We start from the raw sequence: 21620 nt of genomic DNA on the forward strand, positions 1-21620 counted from the left end.
TGCAATGGAAATTCAAAGCCTAGAAGCATTTGTTTCTTTAGCTATAATCAGATCTCTGAGAAGACATTTAACAACTAGTGTCTGATCTGCAGCTTTTGTCAGTGAACTTGAGGTTTTGTTTTTATGTCCCAAATCCCTGGCACAAGGAATATTTCCTAATATCATTAATTGTCTCCTAGATTAAATGCTTCTAACACAAAAACATTTCCTTAACCTAGAGGGGTTGTTTGGATACTGAGTAGAAAAGCTTTGGGGGATGGGGGGTAGGTTGCCAGCTTTGTTCCAATGTATAACTCGTCAGCTAAAAGTATATATCATCTTGTATCTGATCTTGCCTGTCATTGTATTTTCCTCTTTCTTAATCTCATTTGATGTAGCAAAGGAAGCAAATGAAATCTCACTGATACTTAAACTTTTATATATTTCAAAACATTTCCTATCATGAACGGTCACCTGATAAAAAAATACTTTGTCCTCATCATTATGGGTGTCAATTTGTAGGTTTTATTTTCATGTTTATTCAAAGACCATTATGCATTATGAATCTAAAAATACTGACTTAACTGCTAAAATCGGGCTCTTTATGCTGAGAAATTTCCTCACAGAATTATTTAGGATTGTTCATTATAATAGCAGACCTCTTCTATTTATCTTCAACTACTTAAGTACTCCATTTTTTGGGAATCATTTTACATGTTGTCTTCTAGATTATAAATACTCCTGCCCTTTTATGCACTGGATATAGAACTTCCTTTATTTTTTTTTCCCTTGGGTACATGGTTTCCCTTGTTTTCCTTTCATGATGTTTGGATTGTATCTTGATTATCATTCAAAAGCTATCTATCATTCTGTGTAGACATTTAATGAAACAATTTGAATTCTCAAATATTTGATGATCTTTCTACAAAATTCCAAAGAAAGGAAATCCTTTTACCACACCAAATTTATATACTTTTCTGCTTCATAGAAATCTATGAGCAGGGGTCAGCTGGGCATCTCAGTGAATTGAGAGCCAGGCCTAGAGATGGGAGGTCCTAGGTTCAAATTTGATCTCAGACACTTCCTAACTGTGTGACCATGGGCAAGTCATTTGACCCCCCGTTGCCTAGCCCTTACTGCTCTTCTGCCTTGGAACCAATTCATAGTATTAATTCTAAGACAGAAGGTAAGGGAAAGGAAGGAAGGGAGGGAAGGAAAGAAGGAAGGAAGGATCGATCTTAAGGATTGTTTAATATATCTCCTACCTGAAGCAGGAATCCCTTTCAACATTAAAGCTGTTTAGTTGCTTGTCAGTTCCAAGAGGAGGGAAGGGAAAGAAAGTGAATCATGTAAAAATTTAAAAAGCTAAAAAAATAAAATAAAATGCTTATACATGTTAAAAAAAATATTAAAGCTTTTCAGGTTTAGAACCTTGCTGGCACACTGCTCCCCACCTTTCAGTGTGACTTGAAGTAGCCATTGTCCCTTGATCTAGTCTCAGACTGACTTCTTCCAAGAAGCAGTTCCTGATCAGTTGTACTACTCTTTAACTTGCTAATATTCTCTTGTGTTTTTCTTCTACATTTAAGTTTTTTATTTCTTTCATAACACATTCTCTATGATAGTTTGCTAACTGCAATCATTATATTAATATTTTAAAAAACCTTTTTGTTAAAAATCTAATGAAACTTAGGATGCAGTAATAGAATTCTAGTTTCAACAAAAATATGTATAATAATTTCAGAATGTTACTTTCAAAGCTGTCCTACATGTCTGTTTCCTTCCAAAACGTCTTTCTTTTCTCTTTGGTGTACTTTATAAGTACTTCATGTCCCTCCTTTTTTTTTCCCCCTCCCCCCTCACAATACTGTTACTAGTTCCTCTCTTCCATCACTGCCTACTTATGTATTTTTTTTAAGGATGGCAGCAGCATTTTTCTTAACAAAGAATTTACCCTAAACATTGGTAAATATCTTTAGTATGAAAGGACAGAAATGAGTTGCCTTGATATATTATAAATGAAATTACCAAATAGTCATAGAATTATAATAATTCCATGAAGAAAGTAATTTACAAACTAAGATATGTTTGCAAGTACCTTTAATTTCATGATTCTAGCAGAAATAATAGAGATAATTAAATAAATAGTGAAAATTAAGCCAAAATAGAGAATAATAACTGGTATAAACAAAAGAGCTTTTGTTTTTTTCATAATTTCTTAACAGTTTCTCAGAAAGATGTTTTTCTTTTATATATTGCATATAACCTTTGAAACTAGAAGAAAGTAGGAACTATTTATCTTTTTAAAAAATTTATGGGTTTTTTTAGTATCCCTTAGTGCCCAGGACAATACTTTGCACATATTCAACTTGTTTATTGAATGAATAATTCTTAAAAATGAAATCTAAAATTCTAAATTCTCTGAACAAAAATTTTGATAATGTTGTTAATTATGCCCCACCTCGTGGGTCAGTGTTTAAACCTTTGAGAAATTCTGTTTGCAATTTCAGTACATTTTTCATTTAATAAATAAGAGCATATTTTTCTACTTTTAGAAAGAAGTTTAGGAACACAGGTAGGGAGTGTAAAAATTTATATTTGCCACAGGAGAATCCTAATCTGTATTCTAAATTAAAGTTGTCCCGTTAATTTTTAAAATTCACAATTTTTCTTAAAAGTTAATTTTAAAATGAGCAATACTATACCTGTCAATAGCACCATAATGAATAACTAATATGTTTCTTGAAAATTCTTTGCAAAAGAAACAAATAATGTGTATAAGTACAATAGCTTTACCAGTACTTTAGCAAGTAGCTTCATGCATCAAATAGATATAGATGACCAGAAAAAGAAGAGCTTTCTTTAATCTCTTGAATTCTTATGTCTCTTAAAATCTGTGATTAGAAACTCTAAGTGTCATGAAAGAAAATAATTGGCTAATAGGTCCAAAGATTCTGGCTGTTTGAATTTATGGGACTACAAAGTTATATAATTTATCTTCTGAAATAGCCATACACTGTTATTCTTTTGAATTCCTTTAGTGATCAGGAAAATATTTTAGTTAAGGAGCCTTGCCCCTCCATAGTTTACTAGGTCCTAAAGCCCCAGTAAGATAGCTATTGCTCCAAAGTCCTAACAGGTCCTATCAAGTTAGAGAAAAGTTTCAATGATACTGTTGTTTTCCAAGCATTTACCAAAGCTTCTTCACCAGATTAACTCTACACAGTAATTATTTTGTCAGCCCCAATTATTACTCCTGAAAATCCATCTACTAAATTGTAGAGCAAATCTAATTCAGCCCAGGCTAACAGCTCAGATTCAAGATTAAAACAAAGAGACTTTCACTCCTACCATATAGGTTTTAGGGGAGTTGCCATCTATTTTGGTAGGTGGAATATCTACAACACTGAAAGGCAGATGATGTGGTGGTTAGAACCTCAGACTTTGAGTCTCAAAGACCCTAGGTTTGAATCCTGTCTCTGACACAGTACCTAACTGACTCTGTGCTGGTCACTTAACCTCCCTAGGACTCAGTTTTCTCACCTGTTAGCTTTGAATTTATGATCAGTTTAAGAGAAAAAAATAATAGATCTTTGTACATTTGTAGTCGTTCATTAGTTAGTATTATCAAGTTGGGCACATAAGAATAAATATTTATGAAACTGAAAAAAATAGCTGTTGCTTATTTGAAGTGCAAGGGAAAAGAGATTTGGGGAAAGGCAGATATTATTGCTATACTTTGTCAGGACTACAGATTCTTCAAGTTTTGGGGGGTTTTGTTTTGTTTTTAATTGAATGATGCTTCTTTTCTCTATGACCACTAGATGGTGTTACTCTTCTCTTACCTTCTAGTCCCTTCTTATATAATTAATGATCATACATTTATTGACTATCCATAAAGATATAAGTACTTACTATATTTCTCCAGTCACCCACCCAACAGACCTTCACTATGTTCATATTGATAACTAGACAATGTTAGATGGATTTTTCTTTGGAGAATCAATGTGCTCTTGTATTTAAAAGTGTTGGAATTGGAGAAAGAAAGACCTTGATTCAAGTGTTCTTTCTGATACCCACAAGCTGTCTTACCATAGTTAGACCCAGAAGCATTCTGGGCCTCAATTATCTCATTTGTAAAATATGGGTAATGCTACTTGTCATATGCCTTCTCATAGAATTGTTATCAAGCTCAAAAGGAATAACATATTTAACACAACTTTGCAGACTTTAAAGTGTTATATAAATGTCAGTTGTTATTACTTTTCTCCTACCCCACCCTATCTTTAAAACTTTGTCCATTCTTAAAGACTACTTCAAATGATAATTCTCCTATGAAGCCTTTTTGGTTTTGCTCTCACCACCAAGACAGGACACTCTCAGCACTTTGTTACCTCTCATGTAGTTATGTCCTATTTGGGGTTGTAACTCTTTTCTCTGATTCACCTCCTTCATTATGTCTTACTTTCCTTTGTATGTTCCCTCAACATATTACACTTTAGATATTTAATCCAAGATTACTGAACTGCTGTCTCTAGAAATGCAGAATATAAGCTAGATATGGTTTCTGCCAACATCATATGAGAATTTACTCTTGTGTTTCAAAGAGAATTTTGTATGTTCCTGAAGTCTTAATGTAGTTTTAAGTTTTAATAGATTAAAATGACATGAATAATCTTGATGATCTCACAAGTATCTTGCAACTCAGAATTTATGATAAAAATTAAGCTTGAATTGACTAAAATTTCATTAAGACTTAGGGGACATCCTGAGTAACTGTCATCATTTTTGTTGAAGTACAATAATTTATGAAAAATGTTTTGATTAGAAGGTAATATTATTAGAAAAATTATATTGTTCTAAAATAGTTAATTTTTAAAAGGCAGACATATTTGCCAATATGATTCAGACAATGCATGGCCTGCAGATTTTTCTTTGTTGCCAGTAAGGTTACCTATATATGTCTTTTCTTCTTTCATTTTTCTTTTTTCCTGCTGTTCTTACTAGGCCAAGGATGCCTGGTACCTGGGTATATGTGTACCCTAAGACCCTTAGTACTCCCTGATAGATGTGAACTCTCTGATACCCAACAACCAAGTAATAGAGGAGAGACATATGCAAAGGTTATTAAGTTTAACTGTGGTACTTTGGGCACATGCTCATTTTCTAGGTAGAATGGCACTGCCTTTGAAACATTTCCTCTTCTCCTTTCCTTGTGCTATTTTAGTATTCATACTATGACAATTTCAGCAGGCAGCCCCAGCATTGATACATCGGAAAACACTATGGAAACTTTGTCTGGTTTTTGTAGAAATACCTTCAGAGAAATTAAGCAATCTGTTAAACAAGTCTTCCCCTTCCTATTTTTCATTTGGTTTAATATTCTAATGAAACAAAACTGAACTTGAAATGAATTGCTTAACTTGTACCATTTTCCTTTTCATAATAGGAAGAAGAAGGCGAGGATGCAAATGTCTCTTCTGGTCCTACAGTAGTTAGTCACAAGCTGCCTTCTGCGCAGACCTTGCACCATTTCCCTCCCCGTTATACAGAAATGGGCTGCACTGGGATCCGAGATGTGCATGAGGAAAATCCTGAGAGCATCCTTGATGAGCATGTACAGAGAGTCATGAAGACACCAGGTTGCCAGTCCCCAGGACCTGGCCATCATTCCCCAAAGCCACGCTCCCCAGACAATGGTCACACAGCTAAGATTCCAGGGACACTGGGTACAGGACCTTCTGGGCATAGCAAGCACTGTACAAAATCAGGAATGAAACTAGATGCAGCTAATTTATACCATCACAAACATGTCTACCACCATATTCATCACCATAGTGTGATGAAACCAAAAGAGCAGATTGAGGCTGAAGCCACTCAGAGGGTTCAGAACAGCTTTGCTTGGAATGCAGAGTCACATAACTATGCAACCAAATCTCGAAACTACGGTGAAAACGTGGGACTAACTTCAAATCCTGTGGATGGATTGGGTTACAGGTAAGGGTCCTAAAGAATGACTGGGCATTGAAAAATCTTAGTTTTGGGCTTGAGTTGGCATGTTTGAAACCAGAACCCCTTGTGTTCATTATATTGGTGGTTGTCCTTCATCTCTGTTGTCATGCCTGCCTCAGGAAGGATTAGGAAGAAAAAGCTTAGAAAGCAGGGTATGAGCCTATCTTCCTTTTTTGAAGAGTGAGTTATTTTGTGTAAAATCAGCATCTGTGGATTTTGAAAGGATTTCTAATTTTAAAATGATATTTAACACATAGAGAACAATCATTCTAACAAAGGTTTAAACTAACTGACTGCAAAAGGGGAGGAATCTTGGAATATTTTTCCTGGATTACTATTCAAAAGAAAAACAACAAATGACCTTCTGAGTTCACATACACAGGGAAAGTGGAATCCATTCTAGACCTAAACAACTCCTGTTGACAAGAATTCCACAACACTCAGAGTTTATCTGCCTCTCTAAGTGTTCCTCAAGTCTTAGCTACCAGGATGGCCTTCACACTGGACATCTAGGCTCTCTTTTCCTTTCTCAGCCTCAGTTCAGCTGTTACGTGGTAAAGGTAGGGAAGAACTCTATAAAGATATACAGAATGGTATAGAAATTGCTCAAAAATTTAAAAACAGGAGACCCCCAGAGCTAGAAAGCCAATGAAAAACCCATTCTTTTATTATCCAGAGAACTGGCCGTTTCTTCATAGGTCATCTAGCCTTGACTGGGCAACAGATGGCTTAACTTCTGTGTGGTTGCCCATGCTTCCTCACCTGCCTGTTCATTCAAACTCAAATGATTGATTGCTCTGCTGGCAGGGAGTCTGTATACATATTTAGATAAAATCGATATGATGTTTATAGTGTATGTGTGTATATTTATATGTTATATAGATATTTATAGATATTATATATCATAGATATTTATAGAACATTCAGATATAGTGATTGTTTCAAAACTGCTAAGCACATTATAACTTTCACCTCTGTCCAAAGTACTAGGAACCCACCAGAATGAAAGCTGGGTTCCTGTATTTCTTTTACATACCTGAAAGGCCAGTTCCACTGAACAAGGGTGGGTATGATTGTCCATGTGTCACACTTCATCAAAGCTTTCCCAGGTAAAATACTAGTGCTTTGGGGGCAGCTGGGTAGCTCAGTGGATTGAGAGCCAGGCCTAGAGACAGGAGGTCCTAGGTTCAAATCTGGCCTCACACACTTCCCAGCCGTGTGACCCGGGGCAAGTCACTTGACCCCCATTGCCTACCCTTACCAATCTTCCACCTATAAGTCAATACACAGAAGTTAAGGGTTTAAAATTAAAAAAAAAAATACTAGTGCTTTCCTTTTTATTTTGTGGCCCCCTTTAGCAGTCTGAAGCCTTTGGACTCCTTCTCAGAATTTTTTTAATATATAAAATAAAAATCCACAGGATTATAAAGACAACAGTTATAGTGAAATAACAAAAAAAAAAAAATAAGGTTTTTTTTTTAAGTTCCCTGACTTCTGATGAAAGCCCTCTGACATGATAATGGTTATTATAAAGCAAGAGTATTGAAATAAAGAGTTCCATATAGAGGTTTAGCTTTTTCTTTCCTGTCATTTCTAGAAAGGTTCCGTCATCAAACTCAGTTTAATCTTTGACTACAATATAATGAAGCTATATATCTAAGCCTTTTTATTAGGTTGCCCTTCTAAAGTACTGATTTCTCTCACTTCTTTTTTCTCTGAGGATTAATGAATCAAACAAACCACAGATTTCCTGATCCCCATGATCACAATCATGTAAAAATTGAAAGTCAGGGTGACCAAAATATCCTGATTCATCTTTTTAAAAAGTTTTTTGTTTTGTTTTCAATTATCAGAAAAATAGGGGGCAGCTGGGTAGCTCAGTAGATTTAGAGACTGGAGGTCCTAGGTTCAAATCTGGCCTCAGACACTCCCAGCTGTGTGACCCTGGGCAAGTCACTTGACCCCCATTGCCTCGACCTTACCACTCTTCTGACTTGGAACCAATACACAGTATTGATTCCAAGATGGAAGGTAAGGGTTTTTAAAAATAATAATAATAAATATTTTTCGTGCTATGCTTATTTTTTATTATATAAATATTTACTGAGCATTACCTAGTAAAATGCCATGCAGAGATGATGATATAAGGCTATGTTAACCTAAATTTTCAGTGAAGAATCCATATCCCTATTGATGATGCCTTAAAGATAAAATAAAGATGAAAACAATAATATAAAAGAGAGGAATCAGATTTGTTCAACAAGAGAATAAAACCAGGAGCAATGGATAATTGTGACACCATCAGATTTTGGCACATTAGGAAAATCTTCTAAAAATGATAACTCTGAATAAGTGGAATGTCACTCTCAGGAGGCAAAGGCTACCCCATCCACAGACATCTTCACACAAGGAATTGGTCCTTTTCTGCCATCCTGGAGAGATTTTTGCTTTCTGAGTTATGTGATTCTGTGAGAAAAACTAACCTTTAAAATCTTGTTCTTTCAGTGGCAAAACCAATATGCTCTCTAAAAGAAATTCAAAGAAAGCTGATTCAGGGAAAAGTGCTGGTCCCAACTATGAAATGCCTGGGTCTCCAGAAGATGTGGAGAAGAATCAAAAAATCATGCAGTGGATAATAGAAGGAGAAAAGGAAATCAGCAGGCATAAAAAAACGAACCATGGGTAAGGAACTGCAGGGTGTAAAGAGTATACAAGCATATTTATTTTAACAAGTTATAAAGGAAATGCAGCCCTTACATTAGACATGAATCCCAGAGCTTAGAAAAATCTGCCTGAAGAAAAGCCTTGCCATTGAGTGGAAAGGGCCTTGTGTGGAGGGAGAGGCCAAGGCTAGGTTTCTGGTTCCTTCCCTTCTCCAGGCCTCCTCTCAAGACAAGCTTTTTGCTTGATGTCCGGTCAACCACAATATGTGATGTAGTTACAGAGAAGTTATGAGCAATATCAGTGGAAAGAGTATCTATTCAGCTAGATGAAAGTATTGCAGTTTGTTAACTAACAAACTCTAACTCATTGAAAATAGACTCAGTCCCTATTATTATATTAATTCAAATACATTGTGTCAGGTCAGGCTTTATGTGACTCATACATCAAGAAGAGGGTTTTTGTTCTTTGAAATCCTCTTCACATTTCAATAGGGAAAGGAACTAAGCCTATGATTCATTGGCATAGGGCCCAGGTGAGGAAACTCATCAATTCGGGTTGCTTATCAGCTGAGAAAAAGGAACTTGAACCATGGTCATCCTGACTTCAGGTTGGGCTCCATCCACTAAGCCACACTGATTCTCTACTGCTTTATTTACAGTTTACAAAATGCTTTCCTCATAACAACTCTAGAAGGTTACAAGTGACTTATCCAGAGAAAGTCACACACTTAGGATAAGAACCAAAGCTAAAATCTAGGTCTTGGACCCTCAGGCCAGCACGAGTATTCTTTCTACTACATTATACTATTTCCTGTTTTACCTTACCTTTGCTTGTCATTGGCCTAAGTCAGGAATTTTTAAGGTAGGATGGTGTGAAGGATAAGTTGCACTGAACACTTTTTTTAAAAAGCTCTAAAGATAATTAGCCTCAAGTAAATGTAAGCCAAGTACCTACCAAATTGAGGCTATATCCTACCTTTAAATTAGGATTATTCATATAATGTAGTGTCCTTAGTTCAGATCCTATCTTTCTCTCCATATCAGACAAATCAATAGAAAAACAAACCTGGAGAGAATATGGAAAGTTAATGGTGGAAACGACCTGTTGTTAGGTCATTTCTGTTTTCTAGCATGCACTGTGGTACTGCTCTCACATGTTTATTTCTGGGAGTGGTGATGACTTCATCTGAGAATGATCTAAATATTTTAGGAGTTTACCACCTGATTGTCACTTAAAACACAAAAGTGAATCAGAGTCTGACAGAAACACCCTGGATACCTTATTTTAGTGTCCGGTCATTTCCACTGCCACTACCCAAAGGATTAGGGAATATTCCCTTTTAATTTGCAACCTTGAAACTTACTGTTTAACCTCTGAACTTCATTTTCCTAGACTATAAAATATATATTTTAGGAAGAACAAACTTTAAAATTCCTCTCAGCTTTAACACTCTTTGGCAGTAGCTATAGACTAGGACTGGATTTTTTTTTTTTTAACTCTTACCTTCCATCTTCTATCTTTGATAGATTCTATGTATTGTTTCCAAGGCAGAGGAGCAATAAGGGCTAGGCATTGGGATTTGAGTGACTTGCCCAGGGTCACACAGCTAAGAAATGTCTGAGACCAGATTTGGAGACTAGCTCCTTTTGACTCTTTAAACCTTCTCCTATAGTAAGTCATCATGCTGTTGGAGTGAAAAACTATATTCACTCAACTGAAATCTCCAGGTAAAATGTATGTAAGTAGGTAAACATACATACATAGCTTTGGTTATTTAGTTCAGCTTGTAACAACCTGTCTTATTTTTATAGGTCCTACCTATTTCCCTCAGATTGACCAATTTGACCAATCCTCACACTTAGCCTCAACCTTTCAGAGTGTTCAATCCTTCATAGCTGGATTCTAGCTCCAAACTTATTTCCAGGTTAAAATGACCCTCTCCATGATTAGCTGAAACCCAAGGTAGTTGTCCAGAAGCAGCTAGATGACTCAGTGAATAGAGCTCTGGGTCTGGTGTCAGAAAGACCCAGTTCAGATCTGGCCTCAGACACTCACTAGCTAAGTAATCTGGGGTAAATCACTTAACTTCTGTTTGCCTTAATCCCCTGGAGAAGGAAATGGCAAATCATTCGAATGTCTTTGCCAAGAAAACCCCATGGATAGTATGGTCAAAGAGTCAAAGACAACTAAACAATCACAAACCAATTGTCTTCTTCCCCAGAAGAGTGCTGAACCCTTCCTTTCTGTGGTAAAAGTGGCACTAATTTACCAGAGATTGGGAGAATGTTAAGGAATGCTAGTGATATATTTAGTATGTTCTGTTTGCAGGGAATAGGTTGGGAAAGCATCTGGTTATTGGTCAGGAAAAGATCTGAGGTGAATACTAATTGTTGACTCAAAATCTAAAGTCGGAAACATATTATTATGCTCTAACCAATAATTCTCACAGCTCATATCAGCTATGGCAACATGTAACCAGTCCAAATGCCAAAAAAATTAAACTTTGTGCTATTTTTGGCACATGTGTTAGGGGTTGCTACTGTTCATGCCTCTCACTGATCAGTCATTTCTTTCTTCTACTTTAACTCATATTTAAAAGAAATCTTTCCTAAATACTTCCCTCCCAGCTAGGATTAAATAATCTTTCTAATCCTTCTTATTTCTGTTAACCCTTCATCTACTAAGCTTTCTGTTCCCTCTTCATCATTCTCTCCTTTTCCTTTTTCCTATTATAAAAATAGAATTCCTACTATCACATTCAGCATTGTTAAAAAGCAAACAAACCAAAAAAGCATTCAGAGATATTAATGATATGAGGGTTATTTTATGTATTGAGTATCAGGCAGTAACTCCAGAAATTTCTAATATTCATTTGTTTCTCTCACTTATCTCCTTTGGAGTCTGTTTAACTTATTGTTGGGTGAGTAATTATTTTAATAAACATTTATTAAGTTCCTTCCGTGTTCAAGGCATTGTTTTAGGCATTAGAGGAAATACAAAAAAGAAAAGGAATAGCATTGTCCCTACCCTCAAGAAATTTATAATCTAAGTAAGAGGAAGATAAGAGATACATACAGATAAATTAAGCACTAATTAGAATATGATAAATGTGTCTTGAGTATTTAAAAGTACTATTAAATTAAGTGGGGAAAGATACCTGGAATTGTTCAGGGGTGAGAGAGAAGGAATGAGATGAGGCAGCATTTGAGCTAAGCCTTAAAGAAAGAGTAAGATGTTAGTTCCTCTGATCACTTTTGATTCTCCCCAGTATATTTGTTCAGTTTGGCAGTGTCCCTAATGTAATATACTTTTATCCTTATGATTGTTCTCTCAGGCATAAACAGTTTTACTTAATTAAAAAAAAAAGACATTCTGAAGCCAACTCCCTATAAATTAGGGTTCCCTTGTCCCCAAACCTTATGTGTTCTTCTTCCACCTCCTCAACTGGACATCAGTGCTGATTCTGGACCTCACTCATAGATTTATGTCCTGCCACCTCTACCCGTTTTTTTTCCCCATCTGAGGGACCTTCCTCGCCATGTGCTCTGGGAAAATGAGGCTGTACATTGCCCAACACTTGCTTACCCTAGAGGAGGCTAAGCATGCTGTTACCACCTAGAGTCAAAGATGGGAAAGGAAAAGGGCAGACTAAGCATAGACTCTTCAGAACCTTGGACAAGAGGAATTAGAGAGGCTAGAGGATTATGGGAAGGTGTTAGCTTATTGATCAGATCAGTGATGCACAGACAAATTCTTCTGTTTTTAGCATCTGCCTCCAAGGGTTCTAGGACCCTGGGGAGAGAGTTTATGTTTCATTCTTCCTTCTACTCCTTGATGTCCTCCATTGGAGTAAAACAGTTTTACCAGTATAAGCAGGTATGAGTAGGAGCCAAAAGCAGTTCCCTTGTTATCATTAAGAAGTATCATCCTGGAGGCAGCTGGGTAGCACAGTGGATTGAGAGCCAGGCCTAGAGACAGGAGGTCCTAGGTTCAAATCTGGCCTCAGCCACTTCCCAGCTGTGTGACCCTGGGCAAGTCACTTGACCCCCCATTGCCTACCCTTACCACTCTTCTGCCTTGGAGCCAATACACAGTATTGACTCCAAGATGGAAGGTAAGGGTTTAAAAAAAAAAAAAAGAAGTATCATCCTTTTCCTGATGTTAGAAATCCCATTAGTTGTAGAATGAAAGACATCTCTTTTCAGAAATAAAAAGTTTAAAAAAATACAAGTAGAAAATGGAAAAGTTGATAATATTGTTGTAAATGAATTTCAGTCATATAAATAAGGATAGCAAAACCTTTAATGTTCTAATGAATCAGGGATCAGAGAAGAGGACAGAAAGACACTTGAGAGGCTGCCCATAGAGGAGTTGCTAGTAGGGGAAAGACTAAAAGTAATTTCTTCAGGATTTTGCCAGTTTTGGCTATGACTTGCCCTATTTGTCTTCATTGATAAAGAAACAAGTATAGAAGCTAAACAGAAAAACATTTCACATCATTGGTGGGATAGCCTGACACCTGAGGATTAAATTATGGTCACAGCCAGCTCTGAAAGCTCTGCTCTAGAATGGCAATTAAGACAAAGATATATTATACTTTGTGTCAAGTTTGTATTTCATCTTGGTAGCATTACACTTTAGAGTGTCTTTGAAAGTCTAGGGCCATTTCTCAGATTTTACCAAAGATCAAGGGGCATTTTAGAATTATCACAACTTTTTGTGTTTGTTTTTTCAGATGTTAGAGGAATAAGGAACTAACATAATTTTAGTTTTTAGCCTCTCTTGCCTGGGAAAGGGTCAGCAGAGATTTCTTTTTAAGAGTTTGGTGCCTGTATCTTGCCTTTTAGATGTGTCAGAAACTAGAAATAAACATGGTATCTGTAGAATTAGGGTCAGGTTATTCCTTAGCAAGGCCCACCGGAAATCTCAGAACAGAACTAGTCTTTTTTATTCATATTCTCTTGAATAAATTGCCCTGAATACATGACCCCTAAAGATAGGCACCAATTCAACAAGGTCTCTGTTTGAACAATATTGTTTCCTTGTATTCTTCATTTTGTCATTTATTTTGCAACGAATCACTATATTTGGGTGGGTGGGTGTGTGTGTGCGCACGCACATACACACAAAAAGAAATGAGAAGTGCAGGTTATTTTTCTAAAACCCAACTGCTGCCTAGGCTTTGGAATCCTTCCAAGGGAGATATTAGCATGGTATGAATACTTGGTTAAATTCAAAATTGTAGATTCCTAAGATATAAATCATATGCACTCACTCCCATCTTCCTTTGATCTTGGAAGTGGAATTGATTATGGTTTGTATCTTAAGTAATTTGAAAGTAGAGCTAACACATACTGACACAAAAGGGTTATAGTTTCTTCCTGATGGGACATCACAAACATGGTAGCAACTATAGTATAATTCTTCTTTCTTAACTATTGTTATCTTGAGGCAGGCAAGAACGTACCCTGGGTCTTGGAATACTGGACTGGAAATCAGAGGACAGGTTTAAAAGATCCCAAGCCAGTCATGTCATCTCTCTAGGCCTCGATTTCTTAACCTCTAAAATGGAGATGATAATCTAAGCGTAAACTGTAAAGGACTATGTATATGAGCCAGTATTGCTGGCAGTTGAGTTGAGTTTTACTCAGGTACACTCTGGAGATACTAAGATATCAGTTATTCAGGAGAATTTATCAAAAAATGTATTTATATAAGGTGCTTTAAGAAGTTAATCTTATTATAAAGCATGTAATCTGTAAGTATCTATATTCTACACAGTATATCATGACTTTGCTTTGCAGTGGAAAAGGCCTTTTGAAGCTGCCCAAATAAAATGTAGGGTTCTCGGCTTTGTGTTTTCTGTTCCTCCACTTCAGGAAACATCATCAGTTCTCTCACAACTAGATCAGGAAGACTCAAGCTCAAAAACAGCCTCAGACTCTTGCTACCTAGGTGACCCTGGGCAAGTCATATCACCTCTGTCTGTCTCAGTTTCCTCAACTATAAAATGGAGATAATAATAGCATTTACCTCCCATGGTGGTTGTGAGGATCAAATGAGAGATTTGTAAAGCACTTAAGCATAGTGCCTGGAACCTTGTAGGAACTTAAAAATTCCCTCTTTCCTGAAATTTTGCACAAAATACTGATTGAATTTGTCACCTAAGAATATTCTTTGCATTAACTTCAGAAAATTGACAACTCTTTCTCCTCATATACATTTTGGGGGTTTTAAATTTTAATTGCAGCATACACTTCAAGATTCCATATGTCTAGAAGAGATAGCCATTTTTAACTAAGGCTTTAACAAGTTCCCAGGAGTTAAAACTGAACCACTTCATAGTGTAGCCACACATAACAAAATTATTGTGTTATGAATCTTTATTACCAGTAGTTAGCCTCTTAAGCCTACTTGGTGAACAATCTTAAGTGTTTTGGGTTTTTTTTAAGTAATTATGCCTCTGAGTCCAGAATGAATATAAAGGAGATACTGCAAACAGGGTAGCTAAATAAATTATTTCAGATGTTGATGTTGACAGTGTATCCTATTTGGTTTTGGGGGTCTGATAAAAGTTTAAAGACTTGCTTGTTTTATATCTTCCCAATCTATGAAAATCAGTGAGGTTTTCTGTCACTATTTAGGAGATGGGGGAAAAGAGAATAATGACTCCAATGCACCTGATGATCAAGTTTGTTTGTTCCTTCAGAAATCTATATTGCCTGAATCCTACCTTCATTTTGTTTTTAAAAAGGTCTTCAGGGACTAAGAAGCAGCTGGGCCATGATAGTTCCAGACCACTTTCCATTGAACGTCCTGGTGCTGTACATCCTTGGGTGAGCGCTCAGCTCCGGAATGTTGTCCAACCATCTCATCTTTTCATTCAAGACCCAACAATGCCACCTAACCCAGCCCCAAATCCCCTTACTCAACTAGAGGAAGCCAGAAGGCGCCTAGAAGAAGAAGAGAAAAGAGCTGGGAAATTACCTACCAAGCAGAGGTAGGAGTTAGTTTCAGCTGATTGGAGTTTCTGAAAAATTAATGTTATAAGAATGATGAGGTAAACATTGATTATATTGTTATGATATCTAAACTTTCTGGAATTCCAAAGTAAGTAAATTTGGTGAGTGATCTGTCTTGAAATACTCTAGTTAAGAAAAAGACATCGGTATAGGAAACCTTTGGTTTTTACTTTAAACTGATACTGGCTGCTTGTATTTCAGTCCCTCTTCACTCAACCTAACTTCATTAAGTAGACTTCACTTTATTTCAGTGAATGCTTTAAAAATATTTTCCTGAGATTCACAACTAAAGAGCCTTTTGAACACAAGAGCCCAATTTAGGTAACTATTTTTTTGGTACTTCTAGGGATTAAGGCAGGAGGCTGGACCACTCCCATGAGTAGTTACCCCAGCTTCTTCAATCAGAGGAGAAAGACAACACAATAAATACTGTATTCCCTGAGTGCTCTGATAAAGGGCCAGAAGGAGTGGAAGGTGTTTGATTAAACTGCAGGGTGCTGGCTATCTTGGGTCATTCTGAAAGGAAATGAAATAGAATTATTCATCCAGTGCCTGATCAGTGTTCTGGATCACTAACCATAGCATTGGTCAGTTTGAAAAGATGTCTTGAAAGAGGGACCTGACCCTTTGCCTTTTAGTTTGAGATGACTGTGTTTCCCCCTGCATGTTCAAAATAACAAAAAAAGTATAGTTTCAGGGAAAAGTAGGCTTTTCGTGTCAGCCTAAGTACCAAAACGAAGACTTTTCAAGTGAGAGCTTTAAATAGCTATATTTACAACTACATTAAGTAAATAAACCTCAAAATCTTTTTACACTTCATAGATGTAAAAATGATCTCTGTAAAACTCTACTGAAATTCTATCTTATAGATAACTCTAGCCCCTTGTCTTCATAAATTAGTATGCAAGACAGCCAAGAAAGGCTAAATTGTACTACAGGATTATGTCTTTACTATAATGTTAATTAAATATTATATCTCATGATTTTATTTATTTTTTCTTTAAAAATAAACCCTATGTCATGCTAGAGGCATGCAACCTGAGTATTCTGATAAATAAGTTCCTTTTAAGCCTTTATAACTGTGAAACATTGCACACAAGTATAATTTTAACCTTATAATGTGCAGCCACAAGAATTACCACCTGCTTCTGGCTATAGCTTTCATTCCAGGGCTCAAGTGGTATGCCTGGGACATGGAGGATTGACAGAGCTTTCAAGCAGTAGTCTTATCAGCATCTTCCCAATAATAGAAAGATCATAAGATCATAGATGGAGAGTTGGAAGGAACCTCAGGAGTCATTGAATCCACCTTTCTCATTTTACACATGTCAACTGATGACCTAGGATAATATGTTAAAAGGGTAAAGGGTGGAAGAAGGATAATTTGAGAACCTACTATTAATTTCCTTGGCAAAGTAACTTCCCTTAAACCACACTTTCTCTTTAATTTTGATGACATGGGAGTTTAGCACCTTTAGTCTTTCACCTTGGTACCAAGTTGAGATGCGTAAAGTGTTATTATCCAAGAATATTTTGTTTCCTCACTGTCAGTGCCTCCACAGATTATGGTACTATAAAATGTATTGAGTTATCCTTAAGAAATCTTTTTTGTTGTTGTTGTTCAATCTTTGTAATCATGTCTAATGGTTCTAATAGTCCCATTTGAGGTTTTCTTAGCAAAGGTGCTGGAGTGGTTTGCCATTTCCTCCTCCAGCTCATTTTACAGGTGAGGAAACTAAGGCAGACAGGGTTAAATGCCCAGGCTCACATAGCTTGTAAGTGTCTGAGACCAGATTTGAACTCAGGAAGAGAAGTCTTCCTGATTCCAGGCTTGGTACCTGCTTGGTATCTGCTGTACCACCCAGCTGCTATAATATCCTTCAATTGAATTTGGCTCCTTTGTAATGAAAATCACTTACCTTGAAGGGCTTGAATTAGATCAGTTCTAAAGGTTGTTCCAGCTTTTAAAAAAGATTCTATTCAAATGAATATTCCTGGAGATTGACCATCTTACCTCTTGATAGATCAGACTCTAGAACTATTATGTTTTTGTTTTGTTTTTATTAAGAAAAAACATTCAAGTAGGAGTAGAATCACAAACTAATTAATATCATTTAAGCTATTCAGATATTATATAGACATGAAAGAAGTTGAGTAGAAAAATACATCATAATGTACTGGCAGGAAGAATTTTTAAGGATTAAGAAATAAAGAATTGTGTTAGTTTGGTGGCTCAGTGGATAGAGAGCCAGGCCTGGAGACAAGAGGTCCTGGATTCAAATGTGGCCTCACTTATTAGCTGTGTAACCCTGGACAAGTAACACCAATTTCCTAGCCCTTGCCACTCTTCTGCCTTAGAGTCAGTAGTTAAAATCAATTCTAAGACAGAAGTTAATGGTTTAAAAATAATAGTAGTAGTAATAATAATAATAATAATAATTGTGGTAAAATTGTTGCCTTTCTTGAAGCCGATGTGGCTCTGTCCATACTGAAGCAGGTCTTACCTATCTTCAGCTTTGCTGAAGCTTTAGAGAAAAACATACCTCTTGTTCTCCTAGCTACAAACTCCTAACCACAATCACATACATAAAAGAAAAGTAATAATGACAGCTAAGTTATAATTTTCCCATTTCTGTATAAATAACCCGGCTCTATTGCAAGTATAAGATATATTGTCAGGTAGGGCAAGGTGGCAAGCATGTTCTGAATTGGTAGATATTTTTGAACTGTTCTTACTTGCTTTAAGACATAAAAATTGTGGCAATTATTTAGAACCTAAAGACCAACTATGTTTACCATCAACTGTTCTCATATCCGAGGACCTTCCAATTCATAAGGTTAGCAGAAGCTGGAAAAGCCTTCAGGTTTTTTATCTTGCTGCTAACTCTTCTCGTCTTGTCAAAAGATATGAATAGACACATTCTTCTCAGGAAGGTTTCTAACTCCTAGATGCATTTATTTCTCTGTCTGTATCCCATTGGAAGACTAATTCAAAAGTTCTTCAAATTAGAAAATTTATTCTGCACCTGGGAAGTCACAGTGTTGATATTCAGGAGCTAGTTATTGACTTTACCAAGAGATCTTCCATGTGAATTTAGTAAATCCCTGGTGTTCTGTGTTCTTAATTTTTAACAATTTTTTGGTCTGTTATGGCAGTAGGTTTTTTTTCCTGAAAAACTATGTCTCATCTCCATTTTCACTTAAAAACTCTTTAAAGGTTGAGTCATATCTTACAGTTCCTTGTGCAGTCTAGGACCAGTGTTCTCCTTTCAGTTTGTGCTAGAAATTGATAAAATAAATATTAAAGCCTATTTTCTCCATGCCCCTTTGTGCAACCTGCTTTCTTGCTGCCAGGTCTCCCCAGAATGAAGTTTTTCTAAAAATCAGATTTGAACAAATCTCACATGAGATTTTATAGATGACTCTTAAGGATAAGGAAAAACTTTTTGCTTCTGTTTCTTGATCTAGGAGTAATTTTGTTTGTTTGCTTTGGTTTTATAAGCAGCTGCTGATTTTGTAATGAAAGACCCAGGAAATGAAAAATTAGGAAGGGAAGAGAGAGTGAATTTTTTTAAATTGTTTTATTGTATCTTCCATTTGAAATTCCCTCCTTCCCCAATATATTAATGAGGCAAGAAAAACAAAATCCACTCCAAAAATATATGGGCACATGCAAAACAAATTTCCACATTAGCCATCCTGCTCCTTCCTCTCCCCCCCAAAAAAGAAAGAGAAGACAATATGCTTGTATACTACTTGAGTCGATTAATTCTCTTTCAGGAATAACATGTAGATAAAATGTTTCATCTCAAGTCTTTTGGCATTGTTGTTGGTCATTGTGTTGATCAGTTACTTTAGTCTTTCAAAGTTTATTATCTTAACAATATTGCTATTACTGTATAAATTGTTCTCCAGGTTCTTCTCACATCACTTTGCATCAGTCCATCTGAGTCATCCCAAGTTTTTCTGAAACCATCATCTTCATTTCTTACAGCACAACAGTATTTAAATATCATAATTTGTTCAACCATTTCCCAGCTAATGGGCATCTCCTCCCTTTCCAATTCTTTGCCACAACAAAAGAACTACTATAAATGTTATTGTACATATGGTTCTTGATATAGAATTATTGTCTAGAATGATCCATTTTTTGCCATTCTTTGCCTTGGAACATTTTCTTAGTTTTGACTCCCTCATATTAACACCCTGGGTGTCATTTATCAATAATGAAAGAGTATTACCTGAGTTGTTTTTTATTTCTTTTTATTTTTAAATATTTTTCCATGTTTACATGATTCATTTTCTTTCCCTCCCCTCTTTCCTCTCCACCTCCCAGAACTGACAAGCAATTCCACTGAGTTGTACAAATGTTATCACATGGTACCTATTCCATATTATCCATTTTTGCTATAGAGTGATCTTTTAAAGCCTAACTCCCAAATCACATACCCATATATATATGTGATAAGTGATAGCATATGTTTTCCTTTTGCATTTCTGCTCCCATTGTTCTTTCTCTCAGTTTGGTTAGCATTCTTTCCCATTAGTCCTTCAGGAGTGTCCTGGTACTCCTAGTAGCAAAATCCATTACATTGTGTATAATGTTCCCCTGGTTCTGCTCATTTCACTCTGCATTATTTCATTGAGGTTCTCCCAGTTCATATAGAAATCCTCTAGATCATCATTCCTTACAGCACAATAGTATTCCATCACCATCATATGCCACAATTTGTTCAGTCATTCCCCAATTGAGGGACAAAGGAGTATTATCTGAGTTGTACAGAATTATGCCCATTGACTTATGGATTATCTCATTGATGTAGAGACAGGAAATCATATATAATGAATCTGAGAAGAAAAACAAATTAATATAAATTGTTTAATAAGAACTTTGCAAATAACACACTTTAAGATATTCCAAAGAAAGGTGGTGGTATTATTAATATTAAAGTGAAATATGTGGAAATGTGTTGTTTTTTTAAACCCTTGTACTTCGGTATTGTCTCATAAGTGGAAGATTGGTAAGGGTGGTCAATGGGGGTCAAGTGACTTGCCCAGGGTCACACAGCTGGGAAGTGGCTGAGGCCGGGTTTGAATCTAGGACCTCCTGTCTCTAGGCCTGACTCTCACTCCACTGAGCTACCCAGCTGCCCCTGGAAATGTGTTTTTAAAGACCTCTTCTAAGCCTTTTCAGATTTTAAATATGTGCATTGCCTGGAGAGAGAAAAAGAGCAACTTACTAGTAATTATATTACACAGAGAAAGAAATGGTTAGTCTCTCAGTGCTAAAAAGTAGATTATCTGTGGAATTCTTTATGGCTTTACAGTGCTGAGGCAAAATAGGACCATTATGGATAAACTGACAAACTCCCATCTTCTGATGTACAAACCATCATCTAAAGCTTTTTATTAGGCTTTGGGAAGCCTGATTTATTTATCTTGGGTTATAAGAGTTTCGTTGCATTTGCTACACTTCCAAGAAGTTTATAGATAATGAGTGAAGTGAACACTCCTATACTTCCTAAAGGATTTTAGGTTTTGTTCCTTGAAAGGTTAGCTTTATACTTATGTTGGATCATAGAAATGGGGGTAAACCTGCCACATCTAATATATAAAGATTATTCTTTAGGTATGTGCAAGAGGTTATCCAGCGGGGTCGCTCTTCTGTCAGGCCAGCTTGTATGCCAATGCTGAATGTGGTACCAGCTGTCTCCGACATGGACCTCTCCGAGTCTGAGTAGGTGCCACTACGCTTCATGTGTTCTCTATACATCTAGGAACCAAGGCCCCAGAGGCCTGCTTTTATGAATGGAAAAGTTCACTGGCTATTAAGTAGTTGACCCATTTATTCTTTCCCTCCTGCTCCCCACAATTAAAGAGCTCCCAAGCTATAGAACTAGTTTTGGAAATGGACAAGGACTTAGAGGGTACAGATAGGGCCAG

At 36.4% G+C, this 21620-nt stretch overlaps 1 protein-coding gene across 2 annotated transcripts in view; it reads left to right on the top strand.

Moving 5' to 3' along the window:
- Nucleotides 1–21620, top strand: part of AXIN1 (axin 1) — a 176438-nt gene that overhangs the window by 146472 nt on the left and 8346 nt on the right. The window contains exons 5-8 of one of the 2 annotated variants that reach the window (XM_044657625.1): nt 5429–5976; nt 8497–8673; nt 15410–15655; nt 21307–21414. In XM_044657625.1, coding sequence (XP_044513560.1) covers nt 5429–5976; nt 8497–8673; nt 15410–15655; nt 21307–21414 — 1079 coding nt within the window. The remainder of the gene's footprint in view (nt 1–5428; nt 5977–8496; nt 8674–15409; nt 15656–21306; nt 21415–21620) is intronic. The other variant, XM_044657620.1, reaches the window with a different exon arrangement.

The sequence above is a fragment of the Gracilinanus agilis genome, chromosome 1 (assembly GCF_016433145.1).
Source record: "Gracilinanus agilis isolate LMUSP501 chromosome 1, AgileGrace, whole genome shotgun sequence".
NCBI classification, from domain to species: domain Eukaryota; kingdom Metazoa; phylum Chordata; class Mammalia; order Didelphimorphia; family Didelphidae; genus Gracilinanus; species Gracilinanus agilis.